This window comes from Bemisia tabaci, chromosome 8 (assembly GCF_918797505.1).
Source record: "Bemisia tabaci chromosome 8, PGI_BMITA_v3".
Classification (NCBI taxonomy): Eukaryota; Metazoa; Arthropoda; class Insecta; order Hemiptera; family Aleyrodidae; genus Bemisia; species Bemisia tabaci.
The window spans coordinates 13497265-13510259 of NC_092800.1; the positions used below are offsets into that span (position 1 = coordinate 13497265).

At 42.8% G+C, this 12995-nt stretch overlaps 2 protein-coding genes across 6 annotated transcripts in view; one reads left to right on the plus strand and one right to left on the minus strand.

The window, feature by feature from the left end:
• Positions 1–12995, plus strand: part of Klp10A (kinesin-like protein 10A) — a 153508-nt gene that overhangs the window by 106358 nt on the left and 34155 nt on the right. The gene's annotated exons all lie outside the window — the stretch shown is intronic.
• LOC109034165 (uncharacterized) lies at positions 87–10396 on the minus strand. Its single transcript, XM_019047169.2, has 4 exons — positions 9844–10396; positions 4808–4976; positions 4032–4188; positions 87–2904 (listed from the first exon to the last, which is right to left on the minus strand). The coding sequence occupies exons 1-4, from the start codon at positions 9865–9867 to the stop codon at positions 2328–2330; spliced, it is 927 nt and encodes a 308-aa protein (XP_018902714.2). The 5' UTR covers positions 9868–10396; the 3' UTR covers positions 87–2327.

The following is a 12995-nucleotide window of genomic DNA, read 5'->3' on the forward strand; positions in this document are numbered from 1 at the left end:
TAATATCCAATAGATTCACAGCACACCCAGTTTGATATTCAATAATTTCAACCACACCCAGTTTGATATTCAATAATTTCAACAAGTTCAAAAACATATTGTTTATTAAATCAAATATCACAAAAATAATCTTTACAATTACAAAAAAGTAAACTAACTTATTTCTAGAAAAAATAGTGGAATGGATTAATTTCGAAGAGTAAGGTCATGAGTTCAGATATTTTTAAAGAAAACCGTAATACTCCTATGAGTTTAAGGTTCTTTAAGGTTTGCGCATTTCAATCGGTTTTGATTTTCGTTAATAATGATAATGAACGTTCGAAAATATCATTCTTTCTGCAAAATTTTCGTTTCGCCTGAAATTTTTTTGGATAATTGTCTCACAAAATAGTCAATTAGCTAGTGCTGGTAACTAAGGTTTGTAAAGGTTGAATTTGAGTGAAACTTAGAGTACAGAATAGAATAGAAAAAGAAGACGAATGACTCGAGGAATAACACTAATGGTTCGATATTCGATCGATTCATGGTAAAGACCGAATACATACGGTATCTGCTTTTTCCGGTATGGCAACTTGACCTAGCGTTTTTAGGAACTTAAAAATTAATACATATTCATCAAATTAATTTTGATGAACAACTCCAATTGAAATAAGTTTGATGTAAATGAGACCAGATTATTTGGAGAAATATTCCATGAAAAACCTCCCAAGACAAGTTTGAGATTTATCGCAAAACAGCCTGGGATTCAGTTTCATTCGGAAGTTAGATTCGACTCTCCTCCAAATGACCACCTATTGAGGTCAGACTTCAGGAAGTATTTTCTCCTACGAACTAATAATTTTTGAGGGAAAAATTACCTCGATCTCAAAGTAAGTTAACTGAAAAAGAAAATTCGTCGAAAAAAAAAATAGTAGCAAAGAAGAAGAAACCCTGTTCTCACTACCGTCACACCTAGCATCATAAGCAAAGATGAAAAATTGAATTTCATATGACCTCCTTAAAACCTAAAAATTTCACAAAAATTTAAATTTTATCCTACTTTACTGACACATTTATTCTCATTTTTAACAATTAGGAAAGTGTTAAATTCCCGTCTTCCTACTAGATCGTGCAAGAAAAAGACAAGTCCACCTACTTTTCGTTCAATTTTATCGTATTTAGAGTGAAATTCTGAATTTTTGCAGGAGTTGAGTATGCAACCCGCACTAAAATTAAGCCAGCGGGCAACGTAACGAACTTATCAACGATTTTGAATCAAAATTGATCACGTTGTAGGTTTGATTTTGACTCTTGGGTTGGACTAGATTTATCCAAATGGACTTCAGATGGTTTAAAATAGAAATTCTGCTTAATTTCCCGCCCAAATATCCCTAATCTTTCGAGACATTTGAATTTTCATGAGATTTTAAGAAATTACACAGGTGAAAACTTGAGTACCTTTATAGGGAGAGTTTGAACACGTCAATTTATGTAGCTCTTAGGGCCCAAAAGGGCGACAACAGGTAAAACGAAAATCACCAGAAAAGTGCCGCTGCCAACCTATGCATTTGAAAGATTAATCAATATGACCGACAGCGCATTGTAAACAAGCGTCTTTAAGGAGTAAGACTTCGAAACTGAGAAAGTTCATGCGAAATCAAAGTTTTATACATGCCTCTATAATTTTTGATCAGTGCACCGGTGTAAAAGTATTATTATGAAACGACGGGTAGTAAGAATTGTGAAAATCAGTGCCGCTGGATAATTCGAATTCGTAGGTTGGCTGTCCTTTTGGGCTCTACAAGACCAAGTTACATGACCTGATCGAACCTAACTTTCAAATTTTCGACGTATTCATACCAGAGACAAGTCCATACTCTCCCTATAAAGGTGCTCCAGTGAAAATTATACATAATCCAGAGACAAGATACTCTCCACTAGTATATTGGCCATGGTGGAAGCTTTTACTTTCGGGACTTCAGCATTCTACTGTTGACTTACCTACATGGTTGATGTTCAACAACGTGTAGGCAGTTTCGTTTTGCAAACAAGCCGAAAATGGCCGACATTTGGGAAACTTGTTTGGCTCATGACGTCATCCGAAGCTCATCATCGACCATGTAGGTAAGTCAACAGCCGAAAATAGGGTGATGACTGTTGCTCGCTAATAATTGTCCATAAGGAATTGTTGAAACCCCGAAAGTAAAAGCTTCCACCTGTCGCTAGGAGGCCAGTGGAGGGTCTCTTGTCTCTGACATAATCTCGTAAGCGAAATTTCACGATACTTCTGAATACCAAAGAGGATCTCTTCTCTCCGACTTTCTGAGCGAGAAACCCCCGCGGAACGACTACGAGTTAGCGTCGTTCCTGGCGTCCTTGCCCTTGCCCTTCTTGAGGAGCTTGGAGTTCTTGGTCTCGGCCTCGAGCATCAACCCCAGGACCCTCTCCCGCAGCTCGGCCTGGATCTCCTTCACGTAGGACCGCGCCACGTCCCCCATGGACCTGAAGAACACGACGATGGGGTCCTCCTCCGCGTCCATCTTCCTCTTGAGGTTGACGGCGTGCCCGCGGACCGTCCGCCGCCGCTCGGTCGTGATGGACGTGTCCGACGACGTGAGCATCACCTGCGGCTCGTTGAAGAGGAGGAGATCGTCCTCGTTCGGGTCGTCCCACGTCGATTCCGTCGCCGCGCCGCCGCCGGTCGAGTAGCCGTTGACGTTGACGTTGACGTCCGAGGACGCGTCGAGCTTGGGGTCCGAGCTGGCCGTCGTGTCCATGCTCTGGTCGCCGTTGACCAGGACGTCCGGTTTGTCGGCGTCGTCCAGGAGGGCGTCCTCCGCGGCGGCGCCCGTCATCAGGTTGTAGGTCAGGCTCAGGTGGTAGTCCTGCCCGCCGGCCCGCAGCATCTCCTCCGTTATCACAGGGCTGGAAACGGGATTTGAAGTGCATTAACAACTAGGTCATGTCTTAGAGAGCAGGGTCCGTGACCAGAGACAGTTTATTTTAGGGACTCCCGCTATCATAGTGATCATGAGATCTATCTTGTGCATGGGTGTCTACCGTCAGTGAAAACCCGACAATATCAGAAAATTCGGTGTCATCAGAAAAATACTCGGAAAACTTTTCAGAATTCGATGTCTCAGAATCTAAAACTTTGTCTTCATTATTTATTTTAAATCAAACGAGCGTCAATTGGACGTATTTCTATCAAACGGAACTAAGTGCACGAATATGGTGTCGAGTTCCTTTGCGTGAGTGAATATTAGAATCCCGTGATCAGCGCAACGTTGCCGTCCAGGAAAAACCGTCCCGCCGTACGCCGCCATAGATCCACAAGCATCTTGCCGAGGCTCATACCTGCATCAGTTGCACATAGTCGATAGAATGCCATATCTCGCTTTCCAATTCTCAAAGGAATCACGCACACTTCTGCTTCTTAGCACTTCCTCACACCATATGTCGCCTCCTAGGCCTGTTTGATAGAAATGCGTCCAATTTAGTCCTGCCTATAAATCAGAAAATTTCGTCTAAAATATCAGAAAAAATGAGGATAATCCAAAATTAAATTTTAATAGACACCCTTTATCGATCAAGGCTGAAGTCAAGTTAGAAGACCTCCTAACTCCTACCTTTGAGGCTTTTTTTCGCCCGATGATAATCGATGGTTGACAGGTGAAAATCTCCACATGTGTACAATGTGACAGTGTACACAAAGGCCCCCAAATATATCTAATGGATTCCGTAACATTTTGCCTCTCTACCAGCAGGTATTATTAAAAGCATGTTTGAAGGTTTTTAGTTTTTTTCCGCACATCATTTGAAGTTGATAAAACCTCTCTCAGACGTTCTGGAAGATTTTTAAAAGTGCTTGATTTTGCTAATGAAAACTCCTTGAAATCTAGGACCCTCTTTCATGCTGTAAAATGAGATCCTCTCAAAGATTCTTACGTATTTATCCGTAATCGCAAAACACGAATAGGCAGTTGTTATTGTAGCACTTATACTGCTTTGATGTTGAGGCTTATAGGTAGGATGTTTCCGGAAATACTTACTCTCTTGGTTTAATGAAGGCTTTGAGAAACGAAAGTTGCTCATAGTTTTTGAACCTAACGCAGGAAAAATCCTCCGTGATTTGACTTCTTTGGACTAATTTGTACTGCTTGGCGAAAGCATCTCTTAGAGTCCTCCATTTTGATTTACATTGAGGCACTGAAATGAAAGTACACAAGATTATTAGGTAATGTTCGTACCCCAAAGTTATCATAATATCTTGGCTTATTGTCGATTGATATCGCACGGAAAGATTTAAATTGCAACTCGCATGAAAAAATCCTGTTTGTTGCATTATTTTTTTATATATTTTCAAGATTGTTGGGAGTTCTCATAGTTAATGACACTTTAATTGAGATACACCAATAGAATTATTTCATATTTTTTTTTTTTTTCTGTAGGATTGCTATTAACAGAGGAAATTTCTGAGCCCTATACTGTCGTGCTGAGGATAAACATTATATGAACATTCGAGAGTTGCCAAATTTTCCTGTGCGTTTTTGAGGAAAGTTATGGATTGTTTTCTTTGGATTTTCCAGATATTTTAGATCAAATTGCGGAAATAATTGTCTGAAAAATCTGAAAAAAATATTTACAATTTTCCCCGTAAATTCGCTTTATATTGAAGGAAATATGACAACGCCTGAAAGCTCATACGACGTTCTTCCTTAAAACGGCAGTGTAAGGCTGGAACCCTGATGATCTCTACAGCAGCTTTGCAGAGGTACTTGAGTAAGGGAGTTTGGAAGCGAATTTTCAATCGCAAAGTTGTACTTACTTGACAGATCTAATTCTTCGGCTATTTCACCCCAGATCTTGTCTCTTTTCTCTATATCCTTGTAATGCTCGTGGCCTGTGTCGTACAGCTGTGGGTGTTTGTGGACTAGTTCAATCAGCTGTCTCTCCAAAGGCGTGTTGTTCGTGCCTTTCGCTATTTTTTCCGGAACCTGCAACAGGTCAAGAGGTGGCACCGTATTAGAATTTTCATTCAGTGAGAAACTAGTACAATTCTATAAATCACTGTCAACATTTCGGTAACATGCGTTTCCTATTGCAACTTCAATGGTTTTCCAACATGATTTCTTTCCTCTTTTTGAAAAGCTACGTGAAAAAATATGAGTGATGCCACTTGCACATTGCGATAGATGGCATTGTCTTCGTCTGCGCTGTACCTGTATCACGAAGTACGGAAAAATAAAATGTAAAATTAAAAGCAAGGATTTTAAATGATCTCGTACTAAAGTAGACACCCTGTTGCATTGCCGCACCACGAAACAATGTGATGTATAATGGAACGGACAATTATTAGGAAAGGTCAGACAGCACTCAGACATGGAATTTATGATTCAAAATGCAAATTCTGATGTTTACTCCTTTACATTACAAATTTTAAGGTGTGAATTTTTTAAAAAAAACTTTAGAAGAGAACCCAATGAAAAACACTTCTAAACTTCAACGTTTTGTATTTATGTATCTGTCAACTTTTAAAGTCTCCACAACATATCCTACCCATCCGGTCGACGCGCTCTACTGTGTGACAGCTTGCTAAGACTGATAATTCGAGAGGATGTCATGTGGTCTGCTACCGTGCTAAGGAAGAACGCCGTATGAGCCTTCAGACGTTGCCAAATTTCCTTCGATAAAAACCGAATTTACCGGGACAGTTGTGAATATTTTTTTCCAAAATTTTCAGACAGTTGCGTTCGCAATTTAATCTAAAATATCTGAAAATTTCAAAGAAAAATGTGCACGAATGTCGTCAAAAATACATGTTTTACCAAGGGAAATTTGGCAACTCTCGAATGATCATACGGCGTTCTTCCTTAGCATGGCAGCGCGGCAGCGTTGGGGAAGGGTGGTCCAGTGCACAATGGGGAGTCATTTACAGGAAGGGGAGCAGGAGCTTTCTGCCCTAATGAGTTGCGGGTCGCGAAGGGATGTCAGGAGAGGAGTCGTAGAATCCAGTGGCGTGGCGTGAATTGCGATGTATCGATTGTTATGCCATTTAAAACTATGGAAAAGGATCGATAAACAGGGTGTTCGCAGCGAACACCTTAATAATCGATTCTTTACCACGGCTTCAAATGGGGGAATGTCGATAATCGATCATTCACGCCTCGCTACTGATTCTACCAGTGGCGTGGCGTGAATTGCGATATATCGATTGTTATGCCATTTAAACCTATGGAAAAGGATCGATAAACAGGGTGTTCGCAGCGAACACCTTAATAATCGATTCTTTACCTTAGGTTTAAATGGCATAACAATCGATCTATCGCAATTCACGCCACGCCACTGGTAGAATCAGTAGCGAGACGTGAATGATCGATAATTGCCCATTTGAAGCCGTGGTAAAGAATCGACTATTAAGGTGCTCGTTGCGAACACCATGTTTATCGATCCTTTTCCATAGGTTTAAATGGCATAACAATCGATATATCGCAATTCACGCCACGCCACTGGTAGAATCAGTAGCGAGGCGTGAATGATCGATTATCGACATTCCCCCCATTTGAAGCCGTGGTAAAGAATCGACTATTAAGGTGCTCGTTGCGAACACCATGTTTATCGATCCTTTTCCATAGGTTTAAATGGCGATCAATCGATGTGTCGCAAAGCACGCCACGCCACTGCATAGAATGAACCGTACTCTGCTTACCCAAGACTTTCTTTTTATGTAATTTCAATCAAACGGATTTGACCGGCCTAACTGCATCGCCCATTCTCTAAATGCCTCTTTTTCAATTTTCTGCACGAAAACTTAGCCCCGTGAACTATCAAAATTTCCCGGTAATTTCCCCCAAAGTGGCAAGAAAAAACGAACAAAATTTTAAGACAGGTCAATGCTTAGCCATAATCGGGTAACGTCTCATGTAGTTGCGCTGATTCTTGTTAGAAATCACGTAACTCAACCACAGTTTCTAAATGTCTGCTCCAATTTTATTTTTTCGGAGGGAATCAGTTCAGTTTCATCCCTGGACATGTCTTTTGAATATCCCTCTAATAAAGAAGAAAATTCACGAGAATGGTCAAAAAATTATGCAGGTCAATAATTCTATGACTAGGCACAGAGGCAACCGGCTGAATACATCCCTGCGTTGCCTAATATCTCCCAATAAAATACGAATATTCGGTATACGAATGAAGGAAATCTTGGCAATTTTCCCCTCGAATTTTTCGGAAAATTTCCCTCGCGATTTTATCAAGCACGAACGAAAATTTCAATTCAATTTCCAGCATTTCATGCGGTTCTTTTCTCGGGGGAAGCGAGGCAACCCTGCGCGAGGAGAGGCATAGTCGGCCCCGCGAAACTGCGATGCGGTTCGAGATTGATAACTCCGCGGCATTGTTGCCAGACATTGCTTTGGAAAAACAGATTTTCGCCCGTATTCGAACTTATGCAAAATAACCGCAATTCATCGCGTAACCTGGTAACCTAGCTCCGCGGACGGACGCAGCGCGTTCGATTCGACCGCACTGCTGCGGCCGCGAGTAACCGTGAAAAGAATTATGTGTCGTCGGTGACGTAATCGTTTCTCGATAACACACATCGCATCGGCGTCGCCGTAGGTCGTGTGCGGTCTTGGTCTTGAACAGCGGCGTCGCGACGCTGCTGGGTCGGACGCTGACGACGGCGCGATGCGATGCGTCGCCCCAAGCCGCTCGCCGTTGCGATGGTCAAAAACCTCGCCTGATTGTGAGCCGGATGGATGGGTGTCACAGTGTCACTCGACAGTGGCGTGGCGTGAATTGCGATATATCGATTGTTAAGCCATTTAAACCTATGGAAAAGGATCGATAAACAGGGTGTTCGCAGCGAACACCTTAATAATCGATTCTTTACTATAGGTTTAAATGGCGTAACAATCGATATATCGTAAAGCACGCCACGCCACTGTCACTCGAGCCGACGATGAACGGATGCGAAGACAAAGCGCTGCGATGTCGGGTTTGAGTCGTCGAGTTTTGGCACGAAAAGGCCGGAGACGATGTATTATACAGGGTGTCGTGGGGGAAACGAGGCAGTTTGGGTGTCTCGAGAAATTTTGACGTGGAGTCCGAAAAAAGGGTTTGGCACGAAACTTGGACCGCATTTTGCAACTTTAAACTATAAATTCTGGCCCGGTTTAAAAACAACGTATGTGCCATTGGTTTCCCTATGGACATAAGTGTTTTTCATATGAGCCAGAATTTATAGTTCCAAATTGCAAAATGTAGTCCATTTAAGGTTCGAGACGAGTTATTATACAGGGTGTCCCGTAAAAAACGAGCCGGTTCGAGTTTCTTGATTGATGAAAAACCCGAAAAAATAGTCGAAGGGTTGCCATTTGGAAATATTCTGATTGATTGACGTCCAGGTTGAGCTGTAAATCTGAAATTCTATGCGTTAAAGTTTTCTGAAGTATTAAAGTGGGTTTGCTGCTCAAAAATGTTGAGTTAGGCGGGGGGCACCCCCCCCCCTCCAAATTTCAACGTATTTTGAAATTCAAAAGCGTTCTCGAAATGTCCAGACTGGCTCCTTTTCTCAGGAACATCCTGTAGAGATTCCGCTTGACCAATCCATGTAAATGGGTGAGCAAAAAATGCAAATGAATTCGTCTATTTAATTGGGTAAGGCGAAAGTCAAATTCGGAGATCAACGCTACTGTTCGCTCAATGATGATTGATGAGCAACTTGTTGAGCATATAATTTGCCTAACGATCGTGCGAGCTGCATTCAACTTCGTGCCTAAATATTCGCACTGGACAGGCACCAAATTTCGAGAAGATGACTTTAAATTGACTACTACTCTTGCAGTTTTTGGTCTATAACTCGCGACGAGTTGATCTAACCACAAAATTAGTTATTTTCAAAATTGAAGATCAAGTTTTCTCCAAGATTAGTTTTCAGAATTATTTTGCTAAATAAATAATTAATATTAAATCAATATTAATATTAATAATTAATATTTCACAAAATTTATGGTACTGAAAGGTTACGCACTCAGAGGGTTGCCAGAGAATCTGTGGTTTTTGGTGTAATCAATGTTGACAGCAATGAAACTAACCTAACGCAAGTAATACCAAAAACATAACCTATTTCAACGGCAAATAACTGATTTTTCCAGAGATTTTTCGCCTATTTCAATCACGTCACTTTCGACGATGTATAGATTTTCGATGGTTTCAACCAAAACAAGAGAACAAAATCTCAAGTCAAAATTTCGCGCAGAGGTAATTGCGTTACTTCATCGGAATTTTGTCATTACCGAATTATAAATCAATCAATGACTCGTAAAACCGAAGAAATTCCGATTGCAATAAGGCTCTTGGACGCATTTTACCATTAATACGCGAATACAACAAGGTTATGCGTCTGTTTACACTGGAGCCATCGGTCTGCGGCATACAACGAATGACGTAGCCACCAAATCAATTCGCGAGAACCAATTTTTCGATGGCTAACGAACATTACCCCCCATCTGCTATCTTACGATTTTGCAGAACGAAGAGAAAACTTCGCCATTTTTGTAATTTTAAGGTTAGATTTGCAATTTTTCATGCATTACAGCGCCGTTGAAGCGCTCCCCTATAGAATTTGAGAAAAAAAAAAAACTAAAATCATCAGCTGGCGTATTTTATACTGTAGAATGCGGCACTGTCGCTAACTCTTTTTTCGCCAAAATCGTCAGTTAGGTGGTATTGTTTGTCAGCCCTCGCTATGCAAATCGCTCCAGCACCAACGGCAGTCGACCTTGATGGAAATCCTGTTACCCAACGAACGGCAATCGGTCCGCGGTTGACCGTTGCGTTGCGTTGCGTCGAGTCTCTTACCTGTCGTTTGGCTCTGAGATCCATGGCGACCTTGGAACACCCCGACGCGCGCACACAAAAAAGGAACGTAAATAAACACACGCTGGAATCACATGGCTCCGACCGAGAGCTTTTCCACGCACGGGGTTCCGCGTTGGGGGCTTTTCACGCGGGAAAGGGAATTTTCTCACTCTTGGCGGAATATTTTTCGCGGACTGGCGAGCGAGTCGCGGGCCTCCGTGCCACTCCGTGCGTGCTACTCGCGGCGACGCTGCGGGATTGGCTTCGTCGGCCGGAAACCTGCCCCCCCTCGCACGCCGCTTTCCCTGCGGCATGCGTGCTCGGCTTCCGCTCGGCGTCACGTGACCCGCCCCCCGCCCCGCGCGCCGTGCCGTCCGCGCGCCGCGCGGCGTCGCATCGATCCCCGGGCCGGCGGGGTGGGGGCGGGGGAGGGGGGTTGCAGTGCGGAGCGCCGCCGCTGCAGTTGCGCGCGGGGCTCCCGACGTCGTGTTGCCCTCCGCAACGGACCCAACACCGCAATCGATGACGGACGCACCGAGCCAGCTGCACTGCGCCCCCGACGACGCGGCTCGGAGCCGGAGCTTCCCGCCAAACTTGACCGTGAAAGCCTCCACGTCGCCATCGGACTGAAATCGTCGTCGCTGACGCAGCCGAGGCGTATTTTTGTCGCACGTGTGATCGCGGGTGACGGGGGGCAGGATCGCGGTCGAGTAACTCAAAATTCAGTTATATCAGTCGATGCAGGGTTGCCACAGACAGGAAAAACCGGGGAATTTTAAAAAATCAGGGAAAACATCGAAATGTCAGGGAATTCGACGAAAATGTCAGAAAATATTGTCGAGCTCGCTGACGCATACGAGGTTTAATTTTGTCACACGTGTGATCGCGGGTGACGGGGGGCAGGATCGCGGTCGAGTAACTCAAAATTCAGTTATATCAGTCGATGCAGGGTTGCCGCAGTCAGGGAATACCGGGAAATGTCAGGGAATTTTACGAATATGTCAGAAAATATTGTCGAGCTCGCTGACGCATACGAGGCTTATTTTTGTCACACGTGTGATCGCGGGTGACGGGGGACAGGATTGCGGTCGGATAACTCAAAATTCTGTCCCATTAGTCGCCACAGGGTTGCTACGGTCTTGGAAAACCGGGAATTTCAGGGAATTTTAAAATAATAGGGAAAACCTGGAAATATCAGGGAAACCCTGGAAATGTCAGTGAAAACCTGGAAATGTCAGGGAAAACCTGGAAATGTCAGGGAATAGAGAATTCGCAGATCTCAGAAATTTGATGAATGGACCAATAGACAAGGTACGAATTTAAGCATTCTAATACATGTTTCTTGACCAGAATTTCACGTAGAACACAATTTGCGTAACGAAAATTACCGAAATCAACTCCTAACAAAGATATTAACGTTTATATTTCACATTGGTTACGAGGAGTTTGAACTGCCCGCTCACAAGAAACTCAAAGCTCTACGTGAGTCAAATCGTGCACTACAACGGTTTCAGCAAGCTTCTCAATCAAGCGATGTTCATTTCCAACAATTTACTGTTCAAACTATGAACAACTTGCAATAGCTGAGCTAAAGCGTCAAGATTAAGGTTGCCAGATTTTTATATCGCAGAGACTGTCATGATAACGTTTAGCGCGCGATGTGAGTCACGTAGAGCATTGAGTTTTCATGAGCGGGTGGTTTGAATTCACGCATCAAGAATCATTAAATATCTTCATAACGGGTTGATTTCGGTAATTTTCGATGTGCGCATCGTGTTTTACGTGAAATTTTGATTATGAAACGTGTATCAGAATGCAGAAATTTGAGCCTTGTCTACTGGTCCATTTCGTGTTTAAGTGGAAACTACTGGGTGAAATGAACACGAGGATTCACTCGGCTCATTAATTGAACAATTATTGGAGAAGATATGACAAAATACGATTACATCAACGCCATCACACCACTGACGGGGTGTAGTTACGTCCTAATGTCAGGAGCGTACGGTAAGGGGCCAGGCGACTATTTTACATTGATTTCGGGACGAAAATGGATGGTCTCTGGCGGTCTGGAAAACCTGGAAAGTCTAGGGAGTTCACAGCGACTTGGTAAAGTCAGGAGCGACGGGGAATGGAACTCTTGCATGTGTATGTGTCGGGGATTTGCGATTTAAGTCCTGATTCCTACACGAAACGCGAGAAACGCGATGGTGTCACTGGTTTTCTCTGTAACCAACTTCAAAACTCAAGAAAAGCTCTCAAAGTTGAGGCTCTTATGAAGGAGAGATATCGCACGCTATCCTAATGAGAGTCTACCTCTGTATCAAGTTCTGAAAATCCTCAATCCTCAAGGTCCTCTCAGTTGGCGCGGGATTTTTTGGTAGAAAATTTGCACCATTAGGCAACGTTCCTGCGATGCAAAACGGCTCATTCGACAGCACACTGTAGTTAATGCAACGTAGAAAACCCTCGAGTATTACCAACCGTAGCCGCACACTGTGCCGAAGAGAACCAGAACGCCTGCAATTTTTGTGTATGCAACACGGACATCCCCAGAACACGAATAGTTGCATTCAGACCTAGCCCGTAGGAAAGCCGAGATGCCTTCAATTTTTTCCGCTTGTGATAAGGAAATGCATCACTCATTGCATTTATACGTCGTCATCGCACAAAAATGGAGCGATTTGAGTATTTGATCAAATAGAAATAATTAAAAAAACAAGCAAATAGATGATAAATAAGTAGATAGAACAGAGACGATTCATGCGAAAATTAATCACCTATTTGATCGGCAAATATACATTTAAACCTCTTCTGAATCCTCACATTTAATTTACTCATTGGAAGTATGTAAAAATCGTATCCCATTAATTATTTACAATTTTAATTTTTTGTGTGGCTGCGTGCCGAATAGTACAGTTTGCGGTACCGTTATTGGCAAAAACTAGCGAAATCACGGCCCGATCGTGATCATCGTTGTTTGCAATGTGACAGGTTCTCTTGGATTTAAAAATTCCTTGACTATTCAGATATTTTGAACCTAAAATTCCCGATTTCTCTCCAGCTTTTTGGTATTTTTTGGCATGGTTTCTGAAAAGGAATTAATAAATATATTGATTAATTTATCGAAAAATTTTAGTGTGGGGTCTCTATAA